Source organism: Notolepis coatsorum, assembly GCF_963971535.1.
Source record: "Notolepis coatsorum genome assembly, chromosome: 1".
NCBI classification, from domain to species: Eukaryota; Metazoa; Chordata; class Actinopteri; order Aulopiformes; family Paralepididae; genus Notolepis; species Notolepis coatsorum.
In genome coordinates this window covers 100,412,620-100,436,348 of record NC_140165.1, presented here as the reverse complement: position 1 = coordinate 100,436,348, position 23,729 = coordinate 100,412,620, and the positions used below count along the sequence as shown (strand labels likewise).

The 23,729-nt window shown below is 44.2% G+C and overlaps 2 protein-coding genes across 3 annotated transcripts in view; one reads left to right on the top strand and one right to left on the bottom strand.

Annotated features, from left to right (window-relative positions):
* Positions 1-21,820, bottom strand: part of ecsit (ECSIT signaling integrator) — a 42,644-nt gene extending 20,824 nt beyond the window's left edge. For both annotated transcript variants that reach the window (XM_084324845.1, XM_084324846.1), the window contains exons 1-5: positions 21,706-21,820; positions 21,163-21,339; positions 19,537-19,948; positions 12,153-12,376; positions 6,269-6,326 (exon numbers count right to left, since the gene is read on the bottom strand). In XM_084324845.1, the coding sequence (XP_084180971.1) occupies positions 6,269-6,326; positions 12,153-12,376; positions 19,537-19,948; positions 21,163-21,318 (850 nt within the window). In that variant the 5' untranslated portion in view covers positions 21,319-21,339; positions 21,706-21,820. The remainder of the gene's footprint in view (positions 1-6,268; positions 6,327-12,152; positions 12,377-19,536; positions 19,949-21,162; positions 21,340-21,705) is intronic.
* Positions 21,821-22,060: 240 nt separating this feature from the next.
* eml3 (EMAP like 3) overlaps positions 22,061-23,729 on the top strand; it is a 214,663-nt gene continuing 212,994 nt past the window's right edge. The window contains exon 1 of the mRNA XM_084332193.1: positions 22,061-22,379. Coding sequence (XP_084188319.1) covers positions 22,355-22,379 — 25 coding nt within the window. The 5' untranslated portion in view covers positions 22,061-22,354. The remainder of the gene's footprint in view (positions 22,380-23,729) is intronic.

Here is a 23,729-nt window from a genome sequence, read left to right as displayed (position 1 = left end):
GCCGCTCCTGGGGGTACTCGTTGGGGAGTCCTGGAGCTCTATTTCCTCTGCGCTCTCCTCCTCTTCTTCCGTGCAGAGTTCTCTCTCTGTAGGGTTGTCTTCCTCCCGGGGGTGGTCGGGAACTACTTCTTCTGTAGTGGCGGGGGGTAAAGGCATGTCCGCTCCCTCCTGGTCCCCACCGTGAGCTTGGTCAGTTACATTAGGACCTACTAGGGCCTCTGTGGTCGGGGAAACCTGGTCGTTAAGGTCAGACATAATTTAACTTTCTACTTTTACCGCGTTTACCGTTTGTCGAAGGCTAGGTAGTTGACTGACAGTGTAATCCTCTAAGTACTGAGGTGGCTGTCGTCTGCGCCGCGGGCGTTCTAGGTTAGGAGGACCGTTTCGTGGAGTGTTCATCATAGGCCATTTCAATATTAATAACACTATATTAATATTACACTAGTTACCCTCCGGCTCGAAGGACCAATTGTAACTGAGGGGTACAATTCCCTGACTGTATTGTTAGATATGGTATTTAATACCACTACCTCTTGTACTTTAACTTCTGGCCATCCAGTACATGATATAAGTATGATGAACACTTTCCCACCTGATGAAACGAATCCACACAAATGTACAAATCGAATATTTAATATAGCAAAAGGTATATACAACGTTCACTTGTTTACACTTATGATTTGAAATATGCACTTGTATGGCAAATGAGTATTCGTAGGTAAATCAACATTGAATGTCCAATCTCTGGTTACGCAGGGAGTAAGTATACAACCTGGATATTTAGGAAACTATAGCGATGGTACTTAAATGATTATAGCTGGATACACTAAGGGGGGGGGGGGTCCCGCTGGTTGTAAGACAGTAGGAGGGGGGGGGGTTAGAGAAGCCGCTGGCGGTATCCCATCTGGCCGACGGTTTCTTGGGAGAATTCAAAGTCTTGAACACGGTGCCCACAGAACCTCGGTCCGCAGACGAATACAGCTGGACCCTCTGGTGGACGGTAGCTGCCGGTCCACAACGGAGAGACGTGAGGCGACCTCACTGGTGTAGAGCGCCGTCTCACCTGGAGTCCTCTCCGGGGGGTAGTTCCAACACTCCGCAGTGTTGGCCGTTATCCATGGAATAATCAAAGCACCCAAAGCATAATCCAAGCCGCGGAAGGCTCGCCGTCGTCCGGGTAGAGTAATCCAATATACAGGTCCAGTCGCCCTGGCCCGGAGCTCCTCGGATGCAAGCACCACTAGGGGTCTGCCCAGCCTGGTTAAGCGTCCAGATAACGTCAGGAACGATGGGGGTACTGATAACTTTATAACTCTAACCGAACGATGCACCATACATAAATAGACTATTATTAGCTTAATAGAATACGTCCAACTCGACGGTATAGTGCCAAACTATGACTATTCAACTATTAATCCACACGATATCTCAATGCTTATTCTGAGGCCAAGTAGGCCTTACTACACCACACGTGCGTCGTGGGTGAGGCTTCGCGTCTGTCACTCTGTTGGAGGGTAAAGAACTGGACTAAAAGAAAGTTCTACTTTACTTGCGCCATATATATATGCGCTATGAACAAATAGTACCATTCGTATTTCGCCAGACGTATTCCTGCGAGGAACCGGGGCTTGCCACGACATGTTGGGCGGCACGATTGAACTTGAACCTAGGGGTATGGCAACCTGGCGCCAGGTTCTCGTCCAATGGTAGAATGAAACTATTATGGGCTGTTTAGTAGACTAAAGGGATATTCAGTGCATATTGTACAAGGAATATACAGGGGATATCAAACGATATACAAACACTATTTAAATATATATAAATAAATATATATATTCGGTTTAATCTGATCCTTCACAACATTGTCCATGTCCCATCTTATCCCGTACTGTTCCCTAATTTCCGTCGTTGGGGTATAGTTCCATGCTAAGGTCTGTGTCTTTGTCACGTTTAGTTTGTATCCTGAGTAGTGGCCATATTCCTTCAGTAGATCCATCAGTGCCGGGAAGCTCTTGTCTGGTTGCCTCATGTATACTATCACGTCGTCCGCAAATAGGCCTAGTTTATATTCCGTTCCCTTTATCCTTACTCCCTTAATGTCCTCGGTCTGTCTGATCAGTTGTGCCAGTGGTTCTATGAAAACGGCGAAGAGCGTTGGTGAGAGACAACATCCCTGTCTGGTAGCCCTCTCTAATCTGATTCTATCCGTCAGGCTGCCATTCACCTTAACCCTCGCTGTCGGTTCTTGATATAGCGCCTTGATCATCTTCATCGCCCTCCCGTTCAGTCCGAACCTCATCAATGTTTTATATAAAAATGTCCAGCTCACACTGTCGAATGCTTTTTCTGCATCTAGGCTAATCAGTACCGCGCTACCACCTTGTTTTTGTATCTCCTCTACTATGTGTAATGTCTTTCTCACGTTGTCCTGTGTCTGTCTCCCTTTAATAAATCCAGTTTGATCTTCATCTATAATGTCTGGCATAAACGTCTCAAATCTCTTTGATATTATCGATGTATACATCTTGTAATCCACGTTGAGTATGGACACAGGTCTGAAACTACTACACAATTCTCTATCCTTCCCTTCCTTCGGTATCGTGGTGATTATGGCTTCCTTCCACGAGGGGGGCATTTTGCCCTCCTCCATCGTGTGTCTGAACGCCGCCCCTAACATGGGTGCTAATTCCGTTCTAAATGTCTTGTAGAATTCCGATGGGAATCCGTCGCTCCCCGGAGATTTGTTGTTTTTAGCTCTACTAATTGCCTCTTCCAGTTCTCGTTCCGTAATTATTTTATTTAATTCTTCATTCTGTTCTTTCCCTATCGATGGTAACTCTAGCTTCTCCAGATATGCTTCTATTTCCTCTTCTCCCGCTGCTTTTGGCTGTGTGTATAGTTTCTCATAGTATTCTCTAAATGTCCTCTCTATTTCAGCTGGGTCTCTCAATATTTCATTAGTCTTTGTATCCCTTATTGTGTGTATCGTGTTCAACTTCTGTTGCGTCCTAATTCTCCTAGCCAACAGTCTGGTCGCTTTTGGTCCCCCTTCATAGTACGTTTGTTTCATGAACCTCGCTTTCTTTTCTATTTCCGTCAATAATTCCCTATTTATCCTGGCCTTTACTTCTTTGATTTCTCCGAGCGTTTCCTGTTCTTTTGATATCTGGTGTCTCCCCTCTAGCTTCTTCAGCTTCCCTATCAGATTGTGATATGTCTCCGTTCTGGCCTTCTTCAGCATTGCTGTCTTCTCCATCAATTTCCCCCTTATAATTTATGCAAATGACATGTTGTCAGCTTGTGACTGCAACTTGTTCCTGTTTGCGGACGACTCAGCCCTGCTGGTCTCTGACAAGAACAAGTTACAGGTTGAAAAAACCCTCAGCTCAGAACTAGGCAAAATCTGCATATGGCTCGCTGATAACAAACTATCATTACACATGGGCAAAACAGAGTCCATTCTCTTCGGTTCAAATAACAAACTCAGCAAGACCGATGGCTTCTCAGTTACAGTGGGTGACAATATTGTCACAAGGAAAGAAGATATTACCTACCTGGGTTCCATCCTAGAGGCAAATCTTTCCTGTGACAAAATGGCATCCAATGTAATAAAAAAAGTCAACCAACGAACTCGATTCTTGTACCGGATCTCCTCACTGGTAAACAAGAATACCCTGAAGACTCTAGCAGGAGCACTCATTCAAGGGTACTACGACTATGCTTGCACCTCATGGTACCAAAGCACCTCAAAGGCACTAAAAACAAAATTACAAACATCTCAAAACAAACTGGTCAGACTACTGCTTGACCTTACTCCTAGAACCCACCTCACCCCTGCCCACTTTGACAACCTAGGATGGCTTAGAGTAGACGACAGAGTACAGCAACTTGCAATGGGCCTGGTCTACAAGATACACTACACGACCAAGGTACCCATGTACATGACAAAATACTTCCCAAAGGTCAGTGAATACCACGATCACAACACCAGAGGGAGCTCCACAAATCATGTTAAACCCAGATTCGGCTCAAACAAGGGACTAAACACGTTTCGCAATTATGCCACATCAATGTGGAACGCCCTACCCAAAGCTGTAAAGGAATGTGAATCACTACCCACTTTCAAAAACACTCTCAAAAAACACCTAAGGGAAACTGCAACCCGAAACTGGCCCCTGTAAATGTCCGAACACAACCCCCTCCAATGTACAGTAAATTACCAAGTATGGTCTTGTCAATAATCCAATGTACAGTGTTGTTTGTACAGTTGTACAGTGTCCCCCACCCACCCCTCCTACCCAACCCCCCCCCCCCACTCCTAACCAACCACCTCCAATGTACAGTCCCCCCCCACCCCCACCTACCCAATCCAATGTACAGTTTCCACGCCTAATGTATATACTCTTTTCTTTCTGGACTCTTTTTGTATCACAAACAGTACTGTAATTGCAAATCTGGTATGTCATAAATGTATAGATGGAGCAGTACTGTCTATCTGTATGTCATGTATGTCATATATGTTACGATGAATTGAAAATGGGGGACCCTGATGTAAACAAGACGAAAGTCTTTCTCTGGTCTGCATCCCCTTAACAATTGTATGTATTGAGCTGTACTGTACCCATTCTGCAATCTGTTAATAAAGTTTTCATTCATTCATTCATTCATCACCACCTTCAGTGTGTCCCATAGAATGTTCGGATCTACCGCCCCGTTGACATTTTCTTCCTTATACCTGGCTATCTCCTCCTTGATCTGACTCACCACTAGGGATGGGTACCGAATTCGGTACTTTTGAGGTACCGAACCGAAACACGTCGGTACTACCGAGTATCGAATCAAGTGAGAAACCAAAAAAAAAAAAAAAAAATATTATTAATTTTGTTTTAACTTTTTTTTTTTTAAACTTTTTCTTTTCATGTCAACGTTCACACGCACAATATATGCTTACCTAGGATTTGACTTGATTCAACAACAAAGCAGTCGGAGCAATGACAAGCCGAAAACTGTCTAAATTGTAGTTATTTGAAGTTTGGATTTTTTTTTTTACGACTGAGGTAGGTAAATTACATTTACGTCACCGTCCCTTCCTTCCAGTAAATCCTTAGCGAGGTCATGGGTGATTGGAATTTCATTCCGTTTTCTTTCAGAATTCTCTTCAGTCCCGCGTAGGACCTGCGTGTTATTGCTACCGCTGTCGAGTAATCGTGATCAAACGACAGTCTTTTCCCCTCGATTTCTATCTTCTTGGTCCATGCGGTTCTGAGTATCAATTCCTTAATCTCAAATCTCAGAAAGTTAATAATCACCGCCCTCGGAGGTCTGTCCGGTTTCGGTCCCGGAGCCAACGCCCTGTGGGCCCTCTGTATCTCCATTTTTTCCAGTCCCGTCTCCTTCAGTTGTTCCTTGATAAGCTTTTCCACATATTGGATCACCGATTCCCCTTCCGACTCCTTCTTTCAATCCCCATATTCTGATGTTATTTCTCCGTGACCTCCCCTCCATGTCCGATATCTGTCTCCATCTGTTCTTGTTTTTGAATCGCACACGTTAACACCTCGTGTATCTCTGTGTTCCATTCCTCCGTTTGCGCCGTTCTAGTCTGTACCTCTGTTACGTTTCTGTCCTGTTCCGCCATCTTCTCATCCACCCTTTTGAGTTCTGTATTCATTTCACCTCTGAAGTCCTCCTGTTCCTTCCTCAATTCCTCCCGTAACTTCCCAATATCATTTCTTATCGTGTCCGAGTTCAGTTTTATGGTTGCCTGCATCGTGTCCGAGTTCAATTTTATGGTCACTACCCTTCCGCTCTCATACCGGAAGTCCTTTCACAGAGGTTTTACCGAAAAATTCCCAAGACCAAGACAAGACCACGACAAGACCAAGACAGATCGAGACAGAGATTGAGGGAAACTGGCCATGAGAGCAACAACACGTACCTACATCATGTGTTTACACAACATGCGTTTACATACCTACATCATGTGTTTACATACCTACAATATGCGTTTACATACCTACAACATGCGTTTACATACCTACGACATGTGTTTACATACCTACATCATGTGTTTACATACCTATGCCATGCATTTACGTACCTATTACATGTGTGTACGTACCTATGACATACATTTATGTACCTACGACATGTGTTTACGTACCTATTACATGTGTTTACATACCTACGACATGTGCTCACGTACCTACGTCATTCGTTCACATACCTACGACATGCGTTCACGTACCTACGACATGCGTTCACGTACCTACGACATGTGGAAGTGTGATCTCCTCTCCGGTCTCTGTGATGTCTGTACATGGCATCTATGTTATAGGAGGAGAGATACACATACAAGAGAACTGAATTATTGCCATGTATTGTACACATTTATATATATCCATATCGGTCTGTATATACCTGCATATAATCCTTTCTATATACCTATTTATACACCTGCATATAACTCTATATGACAGCATGTACAATAATGCTGTATATACTTATATTTAACCGTATATATTTTATCTGTCTGTATATACCTGCATATAATCCTTTTTACATACCTGTAGATACTAAATCTATATCTGTACATTTACCTTACCTACTCTCACTAGTTATATCGCTGGCCAGTATGACTTACTACCAGAGTGTCTTTATACCTGTGTATCACTATATATGATAATACTACAACTCTGTACATACATCTGATTAGCACTATTAATCAGTAGTACTCATTTATATATTTTATATCCAGTTTAAATCACTTGTACATTGTATATTGTACTTTACTGTTATATTTGCACTCTGGTTGGACGTCAAACTTATTGGCATTTGATAATAGCTAAATTAAGTTTATTTATAGTTTGCATTAGGAAATGAAAGGTTGGTATTTGGTTATATCACAACGTACAACTACAATGGATCAGTATAAAGAATGATATACCTCCTACACACACAGTCAGTGTGTTGTTTCAGTCAGTTTCTAAAGAATTACATAGCTATCAAAAATAATCAAGCAAAGTATTCATGTCTGTACTCTGTATTTACACCAAGCGTTGCAGGGCCAAGGCTAAGAGAATAGTCAAAGACTCTAGTCACCCAAACAACTGCCTCTTTGCACTGCTGCAGTCAGGCAAGCACTTAGGGTGACCAAATCCATATGATCCAAATGCAGGACAGCGTGTCGATTTTGCGGGACATTTGTTGAAATTGCGGGACAGTAATGAATATGTATACAATAATCATGTTTACATAATGTATTCATTTTGATCAAAATATAAGCATTTATTAAAAACACAATAGTGTTGTGTCTTAATTGCTTATTATACTCATGATCACTGTATAGAAGAATACCAACATGCTGTTAAATTACCTACCGACTCCTAGAGGTTATATGGCTATAGAGTTAAGATACATGTACCCTGTGATCTCTCTTGTAATATGATACTGAAGTGCATACATGTATTACATAGTCTACAAATTACAATGGTAGTGGCTTCCTTGATTCTAAACCCGTGCAGAACACGACAAACATTTAATTTTTCATCATATATACATTTAATTTTTTTAAACTTTAATTAACAGGTTAAATGTAAATAGTTATATACAGGATGACTATATAATAACATGAGCATTAGTAGGCCTGTGTTATGGCCTCTAGAGTGTTATCCTCTAAGTGAAATACATATATACAAATGAAAACAGCAGTGAACAACAGGAAACAACTATATATACAAAATATATCCTATGGGGAACAATAGGCTAAGCAAATGGCTGTAACACACCCTTCGCATTGTGCGATTTGCGCTTAAAGTTTCAGCACCATAGTGCTTGAGGAATTTATATTTATTACTGGACCGTGCAGCTTCCAGTAGAGCCTTCTGACCAAGAGCATATTTATAAAAAGCTGCACAAGTGAGAGAGAAATTAGTTTTGACTTGTATTTCTCTCTTCACAAGCTCCACGCTGCATCTATTTCTCTGGTCCGTCCACGCGCCGGTCATGAGGGAGAACAACCTCTCTACGAACGCATTCGTGACCGGGTTGCTCAGGAAGAATGAAGCCAGCTGGGTCAGGTTGGGGGTCTGGATGTCCTTCAACAGCAGCCCCCACTTCACTCCAACAGTCGCCTTCATCTCCACCACTTCCTTCTGACGTTTAACGATTAAACAAAACTCCTCATAGAGCGCATCCATATCTAACATGCCGTTGATCTTAAGGGCTTCAGCTGTAGCGCACAGGTCAGTGAAGCTGACGTTTCTCTTTAGAGACATGACAGAAAGAGCCTTCAGATCATTCTCATCGGAGAAATCGAACCACTTCTCGAGGTAGACGATGGCAGACCTGTAGAACGATGTGAAGTCTGCTCTGGTCTTTGCCGCTCTCGCATCTGGGAAGTGGCGGAGAAGGACACTGGCCTCTGTTCCAAAGAAGGAAGTCAAGTCAAGTCAAGTCAAGTCAAGAGTTTTATTTGTCACGGCATACAAGTATACAATGAAATGCGGGTGGTCTTGCCCGCAACGATGTGCAATACAGTAGTACAACATACAATAGAATCCAACAAAAACAACATTGTGCAATAGACGGGTAATATAGTGGGACATCTCAGCATCTGTACATAGTTATCTACAGAGCATGTAGGACATGTTAGGTCCCCTGGTAGCGCAATACACCGTCACTGTTGCCATACCACTTTTAAAGCGACCCTTCCCTTGTGGCCCTAAGTATGGGCGTGTGCAGCATGAGTGTGTGCCTGCTCATGTCAAAGTGGCTGCCAGTGTGCGAGCGTGCACAGCGTGCGTGTCGTGTGTGTGCTCATGTGCGCCTGTGTGTGGAGAGTTCAGTGTTCTGTGGCACTCAGTGTTCATTGTTCAAGGCTCTGATGGCCTGGGGGAAGAAGCTGAGCCGAAGCCTCTCTGTCCTAGTAGCTGGGGTTCGCAGGCGTCTGCCTGACCTCAGCAGCTGGAACAGGCTGTTATTGGGGTGGTGAGGGTCTTTCATTATTCTGCAGGCTCTGGATTTGCACCTCTTGTTGTATAGAACCTGCAGGGGAGGTAGTGCAATACCCGTGGTACGCTCGGCTGAGCGCACCACTCTCTGTAGGGCCTTCTTGTCCTGTGCCGTGCTGTTTCCATACCAGGCAGTGATGTTTCCAGTCAAGATGCTCTCTACAGCTCCGGAGTAGAAGGACTGGAGTATCTTCCCCGATACTCTGAAGTTCCTTAACTGTCTCAGGTGGTAGAGGCACTGCTTCGCCTTTTTTACGACTGTGTCTATGTGTGTTGACCATGTCAGATCCTCTGAGATGTGGACCCCCAGGTACTTAAAGCTGCTTACCCGGTGTGTGTGTCTCCTGCTGTCCTCTCCTATAATCCACGATCAGAGCCTTTGCTGGAGTTTCCCCACGCAGGGTAGAGAGACAGCTAGCTAGTATGATTGCAGGCAGCCGCAGCATGAGTGGAGATACAGTTGTTGTTGTTGTACAAGGCGCCAATAACAGCTTGCATTATATATAGTACCTGGCGCGAGCCGTTTATTGCCGCGCAACTTCGCGCCAGGTACTATATAATGCGCTCGTGCTGGTTAGACTATAGGCTATGTTACATAACGTTACGCATGTAGTACTTGCGGTGCGTGCATTAGTGCATGTTTGGGGATTAATGAGAGGACAAAAACAATAATAATAATAATAGTTTATTGAAATGCCAGACACTTATTGAAATGCGGGACATTTTTCTTCTGTTGCGGCTTGCGGGACAGAGGGCTGAAATGCGGGACTGTCCCGCACAAATCGGGACGTTTGGTCACCCTACAAGCACTACCGGAGTCTCATGGCCAGTACAGAGAGACTCAGAAGGAGCTTCTATCCCCAGGGCCCAGGAGTTCAAAACTTTTAATCCCTATCTGATCGGATCAGATTTGGATTCATTAATTTCAACTCATTATGAATTGAAAATGGGGGACCCTGATGTAAACAAGACGAAAGTCTTTCTCTGGTCTGCATCCCCTTAACAATTGTGTGTATCAATAGGGATTACAAGTTTTGAACTCCTGGGCCCAGGCCATCAGGATGCTCAATGTAAATATGTAAATATCCTAACCCAACCCCCTCCAATGTACAGTCATTTACCTAGTATGGTTTTGTCAATAGTCCAATGTACAATTTTGTTTGTTTGTACAGTGTCTCCTCCCCCCCCCCCCTCAATGTACAGTTTTGCTTGTTTATACAGTGTGCCCCCCCCCCCAACCACCTCCAATGTAAATTACCCAGTATGGTTGTCAATATCCCAATGTACCCAACCCCCCCCACCCAACCTCCTCCAATGTACAGTTTCTACGTCAAATGTATATACTCCCTTTTCTTGACTCCTTCTGTATCACAAACAGTAATGTATTTGCAAATCTGGTATGTCATAAATGTATAGATGTAGCAGTACTGACTATCTGTATGTCATGTATGTCATATATGTCCTGATGAATTGAAAATGGGGGACCCTGATGTAAACAAGACGAAAGACTTTCTCTGGTCTGCATCCCCTTAACAATTGTGTGTATTGAGCTGTACTGTATTGTACCCATTCTGCAATCTGTTAATAAAGTTTTCAATCAATCAATCAATCAATGACTATGTAACATCAACCCATCCATCAACACTCATTGCACACACATCCACACACTCCCTTTAAACAAACAGTCACCTTAACACTCACTTTAGACACTTTAAAGACTACACCATATTTTATATATTTATTAAAGAGATTTGCACTACATCTGTTCTGAAGGTCCAGATTAAAACACTGAAAGTCTGCGTTTATTATTTTGTATAACTTATATATCGTTTATATATATATATAAGATATATATCTTCACGTCATCTGTTTTACGTGCCAGTATTTATCATTCGCCTTTTGTATATGTCCCATTCTTAACGCCGTAGGCGCCTGCGCGCGCCCCTCTAGACATGTTCAGAACATGCCCAGGCAAGCCCAGAGAGAGCGCATTGATCTGTGTGGGTGAACAGGCTCAGTCCACAGGTAACACAGAGTGAGAGAGAAGTAACGTTGGCGCAGTTGTAAACAGGACGGCAAGGCAACGTATCGTTATAGAGAGCCGCACGGCTAATTACTTAGATACAACCATAATATTGTCAAGCCATTATTGGCACAGTATAGTGACTTGTGTAAGCGAAGTAACGTGGAGAGACTTATAGTTGAACCCAGCGACGTTCTGGACATAACTACTCATTGAAGACTTCCCGCGGGTTAGCCTAGCAAAGGGGCTAACTAGCTATAACCCATGCCAACGGGCCTTTGGACTAATAGCTATTAATCCTGTCATCGGGCGCTAGGAATACAAGGACCGGTCCGTACGAGACCCTCTTTCCCAGCAACGACAGGATTATCCCACCAGTCTGCAGTTTCTCTGGAGTCGGAGCTCCAGAGAGAAGTACCGTCTCCATCTACCATCTTGCTTTTCCCTGTACTGCTTCGCTCCGTCTCACTCCATTCAGAGCTCCACCTGTCGGGTACCCGTAGCATAGGAACTATCGTTACCGCGGACATTGTGGCATTGATATTAAAGTAATAACAGGAGATCTGTGTTCATATGCTATGTATGTTTTCTATTAATATTAAAGTGATTGTTTAACTCGGTTTCACTGTCCCCTCGCAGTTAATGGAGTGTCCGCCATTTTGTGTACCTATACTGTCTGGCTAATTTAATATTCTGCATTAGTGGTTTAATCTAACATATCAATACAGTCCGGGTTGTGTAGCCCCTTAGCTACAACATCCATACCTAATTTTTGCATTTAGCATTTTTTTTTTTATGTTTGCATTTTTACTTAATTGTACTTAGGTTGTACTTTAGTTGTATATTGTATATTTGTATAGTGTTGAGACTTTATTCCTCTTTCACTTAATTAATTCTTTTTACTGTATGAAGCACATTCTCAGGGGCTCATACAGAACCAAGCATTTCACTCATGTACTATATGTGACAAATAAAAGCAAACTTGAACTTGTACCGAGGGTAACTCAAAACAACCTACTCATACTCGTATGCGGTCAGCAAAAAGTGGTATATCAGTTTGTAAAAAAAAAAAAAAAAAAGATCTCCGATGCTTTTGGGAACCTGGACCCAGATCATACCTGGTACACAGTGACCTTTGCGTCCAGGTCGGAGGCGATGCGCGTGAGGCTGAGGCGTGCCAGGTCCACGGGGTCTCCGGGCAGGTGCTGGGGGACGGGGAAGGGGTTGGTGTGTTTGAACCTGGGGAACCAGTACATGATGCGCTGGTACTTCCTCATGGGGTGTCCCTTCTCCCCAAAGATCTGGACCAGGAGGACCTTGGTCTCCACGTTGGGCATGATGCCTGGTGGTCACACACACACACATACATATTAGATTAACTCATTCAGCGCCGGAGCTTAATCTGCGAGATGGTGCTAGTACGCCACCGCTGTAAATCAATGGGGGACTGCGAGATTTGTGATTGCTTAAAATATATCTTAAATTATAGCTATGGGTCTAATACACCCGTCGATTATCAGTGAGTTGCTTCCAGTCAACATGTACAAAAACGGATTGGTTTTTCATCAGTACATTTCCGTTTTATAGCCTTTTGAATATTGAGTATAGTTTGGGTGCTTCTGAGTAATTCCAGAGAAAGACGCGATAATAGCGTTTTAGTGGAATACACTAAACAGTAACACGCTGTAATTTTTCGCCTGATTATCGAATCTTCCTGAAATCAACGCTAGATCATCATTATTATCCTTCCTCGTGCAAGCATGCAATGTGGTTTAGACCGGCACAGCGTTATTGCCCGCCATGCGTTGAACACCAACAACGCTGTACAAGCGTGTTTGGGATCAATATTTCATTTTTCCGGCATGGAATTCATAATTCATCCAGCCAACCTCCGGTGCTGCAGCGGGACCCTGAATGAGACTGCAACGCCTCAATACCGCCGCCTGGTGGATGGTCGGGCGAGTTACACTCTCAAAACCGGAAGTTGTGATCGGTGCGTCGAGGAAATTCCTCCGGCAGTAATATCTTGCTACGGGACTACAGACAAACACTGGCGTGCATATGGATTAGGGATGCACCGATATGAAAATTGGCCGCCGATACCGATACCGATTGTTCAACTAACACTATCGGCCGATACCGATACCGATATTTGTATATTTGTATATAAGTATTTGTAAAAAAATTTTTTTTTTTTTTTTTTTTTAATGAAACTACTGTATATTTGTATGTGTATGTTTGTATTTGTAGGCCTCTTTACTTACTTAAAAAAAGGAAACATCAAGAAATATGTTTATGGTATCACTATCTCTCTCCCAGTATCGTCTTGCGGCCTGCAGAGGGATACTATTTTCTCAACCAGAGCTTTCAACCAATGCAATGGAACCATTCTTGCGGCCTGCAGCAGGATACTATTCTCTCAACCAGAGCTTTCAACCAATGCAATGGAACCATTTTGATTGACAGTCGATTCGGCCAATTACGCCACACCGGTGACCGCTAGCACCCACCTCCTGCTGTCCTTACCACCAATCGGCAAGCGTTTATAAATTTTTCTACTTCCGGGCATTCTGTTTGCGAGAGCAGAACACACTTAGCTACGTTAGCTGCCCGGCCCGCCGACCGGCGCTCCACGCATGACCAAATGAGACATAATGATTTTACTGCAACAAATGTTATAATAAAACAAAGCCTTTCTATACATTTGTCTGGTTGAAAACTTTATTAACAGATTGCAGAATGTGTAGTTGGGTACGGAATGAGCAACGGAATGGAACCGAGCTATGAACGTACTAACGGAGTAATGCCTTGTTTACTGCTATCTTCGGGTAAATAATATGCTTGTTATTGAACGTGTAACACTTCATTTTAACAGCAGATACTTTCTTAAATGCCATCTTCCCGAGAGAGGGTGTTGACGGGGAGTTGTGTTATTAATAGCATTGAACAGCTAACCGAAAGCTAGCGTTAACTATTGTTAAAGGTTTAGCCATAACGTTACCTTGGCTAAAGTTGCGGCTATTCATAATGCAGCAATAATGACTGCAGACCTGCAAGCAAAGTACAGCAAGTTGACAAAGGAGTATTCCAACGCAAATCACATTTTCACCAGCAACGTTAGTCTTGCATCTAATAGCTAATAACGTAGCTACGTTAGCCGACCGGCGCTCCACGCATGACCAAATGAGACATAATGATTTTACTGCAACAAATGTTATAATAAAACAAAGCCTTTCTATACATTTGTCTGGTTGAAAACTTTATTAACAGATTGCAGAATGTGTAGTTGGGTACGGAATGAGCAACGGAATGGAACCGAGCTAATGAACGGACTCGGAGTAATGCCTTGCTGCTATGGGTAATAATAATATGCTGATGTTATTGTCCGTGTAACACTAACTATATAACGCTAATGCCACAAAACGAATGCCTTGTTAATCATAAGTAGTTACTTTGATGCAGTAGATTGTGTGTGGGGGACGGCGGGCGTTGTGCAGGTAGATCGCGCGAGTGAACTTTTTTTTTTTGCCTTTTGACGCTACACAAATTGATGGGTATTTATCGGCGACTGCTATCGGCACATTTGAGCTTATCGGCCGATAGGCCGATAGCAGTCAACAAGGCACTTATCGGCCGATACCGATACCCGACCGATATATCGGTGCACCCCTAATATGGATCGCTGCCATAATGCAATAATCTATATGATTTCAGCGTTTATTGCGCCATACAAACTGGAAATGGATGTAGGAGATCGGCGTCAAATAGTTGGGATATTTTTCTTCCAGTCTCATCGGCGAACGATAAGGACAGTAACGTTATTTTCAGCCCGATTGTTTATTCATTTCACTGCAAACTATCGTAAATAAAGCAGTTACTGACGATCAAGGAATTATAAACGACCCCCCCCGCCCTTTCCTTCACGCATGATGAAGCATAATGTATACCGATCATATAAATTTGCATTTTTTTATATAGCGTGTATAGGAAAGAAACGCCAATCGATAATCTATATATGCTTCAGGGCCTATAACTACTGTTTTTGGAATTGCAGCAGAAAAGATTAAAAACATACTTATATTCTCGACGCTAGTAACACAACAATGTATGAATGAAAAAATATAACGTTCCCACATCCTGAACGATAGATAATCGATGTTGAATGGGCCATAGTAATGTCAATATAGCAATACAATTTAAAAAGTTATAGCCCTGGGCGCTCTAGTAGCACACCATGTATCGCGCTGCGTCGCGAAGCGGCCGTCCCGGGTTCGCTTCCCACTCCCGGTGACTCCCATTTGTCGCATGTGTTCCCCGCCTCTTCTCCCGTTCATCCTCTCCTCATCTGTTGGTCATGTCTGACCATTAAAGCAATAAATGCTAAAAAAAAAAAAAAAAAAAAAAAGGTTATAGCCCTGCAAAGAAGGTAAACATCTCCATAGGCTTTCAACGGTGGCAGACTGGCTATATTCATGGATATAACCCATGGCGCCCAATGTGTTAAGCATGGCACCGAATCACGTGGTTGGCCATGAATGTGTTAAGAACAGGTTTCTTATTTACAATGTCGATCTGGTCCAAGAGGCCCCAGGTCTTGTATGTTATCGCCCAACTCCAATATACACACAACCACACACACACACTAGGTGCGGGGGTTATGGATTGAAAATGTATTGCAATTCTATTTCAAAGATTAAAAGTCGATTCACAAATTCCAAAAAACAAAAGAATGTCAGCCCCATCTTCATTGATGGCGAGATATATATATATATATATATATATATATATATATATATATATATATATATATATATATATATATATATATATATCACAAGTGTTGTAATATAAAGGTGAATAGCAATGAAGAATAAAATCTATGGAATCGTTTAGATAATTGTGGTGAATGGAAAATAGAGGCCTTACACAGGATGTCAGTGTAGTTCTATATCGTATTAGCTTCCGCTCAGCGTCAACTGCACATATCTCACTCCAGTGACGTGCACTGAATAAAAACTTCACAATGTACCTTTACATACCAACATCCATCTGGCCACACCCCCATCTGCTACCTACATAAGCAGGGGTGTGGCCACACACTCATCTCCTTCTCAAATTTCACCCCAAGAGTGTGCCTGTATACCAATCACTTGACGTGGGAAAAGAAAGTATTTAGCTGAAGAAAGGAAAACAGAAGAACAAGGAGATACGTTGACGTTATATCTTTATTTTCTCTCTCACTATTTTCGAGAAAATACAGCGATAATGTCTTCGTCACTGGGGTGTCTGGAAGATGATGATCATTCTGACCTCCACCGGCTTTTTCGTATTAGGGGCTCGCGTCGCTGATCTACTCCCCACCTGCAGTCCTCCTTGCTGCGGCTGGATAGGTATTGAACCTCCGGTTATACAGCTGGACTGTAGGAGGCACCGGCTGTTTGTTGAGACATTGGTTGCCTCTGGGCTGGGTAAGTAATGTGTTGCTATGCGGGCGCCAGTTGTCTGTTAATGCTATGGGGGTTAGCTGACAATTTTACGAAGGCCGGCCCCAGATTGGGGTCTTCTACTCTGCCTCTTAGGCGGCGGACGGAGGGTCCTGGTCTGACGCCCATAATGGTGAAACTAGTGGGCCGCAACCGAGATCTGGTTTGAACCCGGGATTCTCTGGACAAGCGGATGCTTCTCTGTCCCGTGAAGGCCCCATCTTTCACATGAATGTGAGTACACCCTAAACACGAGGAAATGTGGGTCTGGATCTTCTTTATCGGTAGTTCCATGCTCAAGTCGGCTGCAGCCCGTATGGGAATTGTGCCGACTCCGGTGTATGTCTGGTAAATCACTGTTGAAAACTGTGTTCCGACATTTCTTTTTCTCTTCTCTCTTAGGATGAGGAGGGTTTCAGGCGGCGGCCTGTCTGAAGTGTGGCTTGTTATGTCGTTGTGTACAGTTCAGGTGATAGCTGCTTAGCTTGCGTGCTAGTTGTGGCCTACTGTTAGCCAGTCAGCTGTTAGCTGCGGCGCTAGCTTGTTGTGTTCACTAGGCTAGGAAACGTTAGCTTGTTGCTATCAGTCGGGAGCGGCTGTTAGCTTAATGCTACACTGTTGAACGTTACTGTGAGTATAACAAGCCTTAAACACTCTGACTACGACGTCATCTTTGACAGAGGATGTTAGTCGACCTTACACCGGGTGCCATGCCAGCGAGGACTTCGTCAACATGGAGAACGCCGGCTGGGTGGCGCAGCGGACATTACCCTCGTCACCAACGCAGGAGACGCCGGGTTCGACTTCGGTTGTCCCGTTAACCAGTGTTGCAGTCCTCTCGGCCTGCGCTCAGGGTGGAGGTAGGAGTCCTGACCAGACTTTAAACACTTCTTCTTCCTTCCCTTCTAGATGTTTTGTAATAACAATGTTTTCCAAAACGTGTGTTGCTGCAATACATTGAGGATACGACGCGTGTTGTGTGTGAATTGTCTTGTCGCCTGGTATAGCTTCTCTCTACCTAGGAAATCGGCGTTGTTTTTTACGTGTGTAAAAATGAACTGGTTTAGTTGTGATGAGAACATGTGTGTTCATGTAACGTTTGTAACGTGGATGAACTCACAACTAAGTGGGTTAATTAACCTGTGAAGCTATGCTTAGTGACATGTGATTGAGGAATAAATCCTTTTCTCAGCCTGTGATGACAATGAACAGCGTGTTCACATATTATCAAGGGTAAGGTAGGAGGGGTGACCCCCCCGGTTTTTCCCTGGGGCTTCCCCCCCTCCTCTCAGACATGTTTGTTTACAATATATTGTGTCACTGTGTTTGTGGGGATACGATGTAACCCTGCTGGGGTTGTGCTTCTGCTTGAGAAACGATAAACGATATATCGACCCGTAGGCCTGGGATAACCCCTTTTTGAAAACTGAAACACTTGTACTGCAGTATAGCCAGTGTATACCCGCAGGTGTGTTTTGGAGTTTTTTCCTGAGGGGTTATAGGAACAACCACCGCATGTTGAACCAAGAGGGTGGTTGATTCCCTGGTGTGTTGGAGCGGAGTCAACTCCCGGGTTACCCGGTTGAGTGTGCCCCTGCACGTTCATGACGTCTGCCAATCGTGTCAGCCTTCTCTGCCTCGGCCCCTCTAGAGCGTCAGGGATTTTTTGGTGGAGGCTTTGACATGGTGCTCAAACAATGCCAGCATACGCCCCTTCCGCCGGGGTGCTGTTTTCAGTTGACCCCTTTGGCGCCTGTCTCGTCCGCAGTGCTCCAGGTTCGGGTCAAGTGCCCGCTGCCTGGATTGAAGGATCGGCCTCTTCTGGAGGTCGTCTCCCCGGTGCGCTGCCTGCTCCCGCTGTAGTGTAGCCTCTTGAGTGCTTCGAGTTACAGCCATGCTGACTGCCTGAGTATGCCAGGGTCAGTGTGCCAGGCGGCGTGCTAGTGGGGGGAAGGGCCTGCTCTTGGATGGGCCCTGTCCGAATACGCTGGCGATGTGGGGGGCGGTGTCACTAGTGACCGCCTGGTGAGGTCTTGATGCTGTGGCGTCATTGGCCTCTCCTTCTGGGTCTTCCTTCGCGCTCCGCTGCTACGGCCTTGCCACGGGGTTGAGTTTGCTCTTGACCCCGTGATTTTGGGGGCGGTAGGTAACGAGGTTTGTTCCTTCCGTTCGTTCCCTGGTGGCATGCGGGTTGTGCGTGTGCGTAGTCGTGGGGTCAAGCCACGGTCTGCTCACCCTGTGTGTTGAGTTGCTCGAGTTCCTCTTCGCACGGTCGGATCCGTCTCCCTCCCGTCCTCCAATAGGGAGGGTATCCCTCCATTAGGGAGGGTCGGGGGGCTCTGTCCTCCCCGGTTCTGATGGTTGTGGGGGGCCTCAGCGGGGTACATTTGTCGAGCTTCAGCTCCCGCTCAGCTCCCGTTGTGCAGTTGACGCTGAGCGGAAGCTAATACGATATAGAACGATAGGTTATGAATATAACCGTAGTTCTATGAGTATTAGTGACGCTCAGCGTCTGGACGCCACTGCGGCCCTTGATCTTACCTTGTGGTGAAATGATTGAGAAGGAGATGAGTGTGTGGCCACACCCCTGCTTATGTAGGTAGCAGATGGGGGTGTGGCCAGACGGATGTTGGTATGTAAAAGGTACATTGTGAATTTTTATTCAGTGCACGTCACTGGAGTGAGATATGTGCAGTTGACGCTGAGCGTCACTAATACTCATAGAACTACGGTTATATTCATAACCTATCGTTCTTTCTTCCAACATAACTGCCTGTAACCATGGTAACCACATTTGTATAGCACCTTTAATACAAAAATCGCAGCTCAAAGTGCTTCACAACAGAAAAAATACTAAATGAGCACATAAAGTGAAGACATATAAAATCAGTTTTTCACATTAGGATTTAACATCCCAACAGGCCACCTTGTTTATGGTTTGATTCAGTTCTAAAAATAGACAATCATAAAAAGAGTAAGATAGAATAGACAGAGAACGGTCGTCTCCCTCGACACCCACCGTAGTTCTCCATCTGCTCCAGCAGCTGCACGCCGCACTCCTGCTGTCGCGGGTAGTGGTTGAACATGCGCTGGATAAAGTTCCGGGGGACGAACACCTCCTTGGGGAAGACGTCCAGTAGCGTGTTGTAGACCATCAGGTCCCTCTCCACACCGAACTCCACCATCTTCTTCAGGGCGGCGTAGATGAACTCCACGTGGCCCCGGCGCCGGATGTCCCTCTTGAGGAACACGTCCACCACCCGGTTGAAGGTGGCCTTGGTCTTGGCCTCTCTGGCCACACGCTCAAACAGGTCGTCGTGGACGACCAGCGCCTTGTCCCTTTTCTTCTCCCCGTTGTCCTCGTCTCCCAGGTGGGTCGCCACGGGATTGCTCTTGGTGCACGCCGGGGTGCTGTGGAAGTGCCTAGACGTCTGCGGGTCAAATGTCAACACGTTTACATGACATGGCTATAAATCTAATTTATTTGAAAATCAAATCAAATTTATTTGTAAAGCCCGAAATCACAAGGTAATGCCCCCATGGGCTGTACAAGTCTTCTTTGAACAAGTCAAGAAGAAACATCACAATAAACCAATAACAAAAAAACACCATAAAATCCATTATGCGACACTCGCATACCCAGACATTCCCCAACGAAGATGAGGAACAACTCACTAACTCACTAAAAAAAGCACCACAGACGATGTGGAGGAGAGACACCTCAGATGGGCCGTTGAAAGGGGATCCCCCCCCCCCCCAACTTGGATGTCGGTGATAATATAGTGTTCACTATAATCACTACCCACTTTCAAAAACACTCAAAAAACACCTACGGGAGACTGAAATTCGAAACTGGCCCCTGTAAATGTCCTAACCCAACCCCCTCCAATGTACAGTAAATTACCAAGTATGGTCTTGTCAATATTCCAATGTACAGTTTTGCTTGTACAGTTGTACAGTGTCCCCCTCCTACCCAACCCCCCCCCCCACCTCCAATGTACAGTTTCTACGTCAAATGTATATACTGTCTTTTCTGGACTCTTTTCGTATCACAAACAGTACTGTATTTGCAAATCTGGTATGTCATAAATGTATAGATGTAGCAGTACTGTGTCTATCTGTATGTCATATATGTCATATGTTATGATTAATTGAAAATGGAGGACCCTGATGTAAACAAGACGAACGTCTTTCTCTGGTCTGCATCCCCTTAACAATTGTATGTATTGAGCTGTACTGTACTGTACCCATTCTGCAATCTGTTAATAAAGTTTTCAATCAATCAATCAATTGCTATGGATGATAGATGGGTGGAGAATAAAACTGGCAAATAGTTGGCATGTATGTATATATACATGTAATAAAAACGCATGTACATGCAATAGCAACTAAGGTACATAAAATAGAGCTAAGAACAACAACAAAAGAAAAAGCATAGGGAAACGAGCGCTGGTATGAAAATAAGATAAAGGCTAAATGTTCTTCGTCATAAACAATTCTTCTGAAATAAAGAGATCAGATACATTGTCAAGTCAGTCAACCTAAAGTGTGGCGTCTTTGTCCGATTATATTCAAAACCCCTTTTAGTGTTTAAACACTATTTCAAAATACACATCTTCTTTGAAAACCTATGTGTGAAGCTTGCCTGGCCATGGATGTTATGTAGTGTCAGAGCCTTGGTCAGGGCCAGTGCGGACACTGGGGTGGGCTGAAGTGGGGCGGCATGCTGGAGGACAGCTCTGGCAGAGGGGGCCAGTAGCCCTAGACTCTGGAGCCTCAACAGGCAGCGAGCACAGTTCATGGCAGACCCGTCATACTGATCCTATAGAGGGGGGAAATAACAGAAATGAGATCATATCTTTTCCTCGACAGCTGTGCAATCACATGGGATTCAAAGCCCAAAATGGTGCATAGACAAGTTTACAGTATAATTAAAGTATAACGCTTTTATGCTGATATCATGTTGTATAAAAGAGCTTTAGGAAATACAATATCTATCCCTCTCTGTGTCATCCAGAAGATTTTATTAAAAGGGGTGCATAACACACAACATTATAATGATAGTGGTGTCAGAAGGAAATCTAACATCAATGATAGCTAACTTAGCTAGCACGGATAGCTGGCAATGTTGTACATTTTGACCGATGTATATGCATGGCACACTATATATCGGTTGCCCAATACTCACAGTGATTTGGGAGAATGGGACTTTACTGTATGTTGATCTGTCAAGTCTCCTTCAGAAATCTCTCTCCACGGGCACCTCCATCTTCAAGAGCCGGCTGAACGTCCTGGTTCAACAGCATTCACTTTCCTCCAAATAACAGAAACATTGGCACAAACCTTCGTTCCGTCGTCATTTGGGGGAATACACACGGCGGGTGTGCGACACATCCCCGCCACAGGGTGGCGACAAACCCCTGTCAAAACACATGAACACAAATCTCAGCTGAACGGACTTCTTATTTGACAGGGGGTGTAACCGCCTCGAAAAAGTTCTGTTTCAAGTTTCAGTTTGCACTTTGCAATAGAACATCTTTTACAGTATATTTTACACATCCTCGCGAGAAACCAGTAAAGGGGAAACATTCAAAGCCTACGAGAACGCATGCTCTTGATGCGCTGTCGTCACGTCACTCGTCGCGGTGCCAAGTGGACCAAATTGATTCCCTGGACTTGAGTACAGTATTTTTGGGCGCATTTCTGAGAGGAGTCCACTGGCAGCAACACTGTGCACGCGGCCATGCGCGCCACTCAACACTGCTCTGCATGGAACACAAACCAAACTTCTAGAAACACAAACACCAACACTGTACACAACCTCTACACATTGGACCATGGACGGCTCCACGAATAGTTTGGGTAAGCAAGGCGTTTCAACTTTTTATTTATGTGTTTTTAATTTTTTACAATGTAATAATACATGTTATGTATTTCATCCACCCTTGGAGCTGTGTGGGCGTTATTATCACTTGGGGGAATGTGTACAGTCAGTAGCGTTGTTGGTGTAGTTGTATAGTTTGCGGAACATGCAATTACAAAATGTCCAAAAGTATATAGCAGTGTAACGGACGCTGCACAGTTTACTAAATGAAGCGTCAAAATGGACGCATTATTATTATTGACGCATTATTATTATTAATTATTATTATTATTATTATTATTATTATTATTATTATTATTATTATTATTATTATTATTATTATTATTATGCTATCCATAATCCTATCCTCCACTTCATGCATGTTGTTGATACACATTCGGTGTCAGGTGGAATAGGAATCTCAGGCGCCGCGTGACCCATGTTATCACAGAGATCAGGAGCCGCGGGGTTTGGAGGAGCGGTACAGTAGATGCTGTATCCCATGGCCCGGAAGAAAATGTTTACATTTATTTGTAAATGTTCGGGTCGTGGGAGGTTAGGGATAGGGATGGGTTTACAAACAACATTTAAGGTTACAATTATAACGAATTGCCACTTGCGGAATTGTAGCCTGGCCAAAAACATTATGGGTGCCCTTGTCGATAATCCAATGTACACTTACCCCCCCCCCACGACTACCCAACCCCCCCCCCCCCCCCACCCCACCACCTACAATATACAGTTTCCCCCCCCACCCCACCTACCCCACCTACCCAACCCCCCCTCCACCCCACCTACCAACCTCCTATACCAACCTCCTCCAATGTATGAATGAATGAATGAAAACTTTATTTAACAGATTGCAGAATGGGTACAATACAGTATGGCTCAATACATACAATTGTTAAGGGGATGCAGACCTGAGAAAGACGTTTGTCTTGTTTCCATCAGGGTCCCCCATTTTCATTTCATATAGACATTTATGACATACACAACATACATGACATTTATGGCATAGGGACATATAGGTATTTAGTACTGATACATTTGTGACATAAGCGGTATTCAAATATACAGTACTGTTACCCCTAGATCCTGACAGAGTATATACATATGATGGGGAGGGGACTGTACATTAGGAGGGGGTGGGTGGGTGGGAGGGAAATATACATACGGCGGGGAGGGAATATATACATGCGGTGGGGAGGAGACTGTCTATTAGGAGGTGGTGGGGGTTTTGGGCATTTACGGTGGCCAGTTTCGAATTGCAGCCTCCCGTAGGTGCTCTTTAAGAGCGGTTTTGAATGTGGGCAGGGATTCACATTTCTTTACAGCTTTGGGTAGGGCGT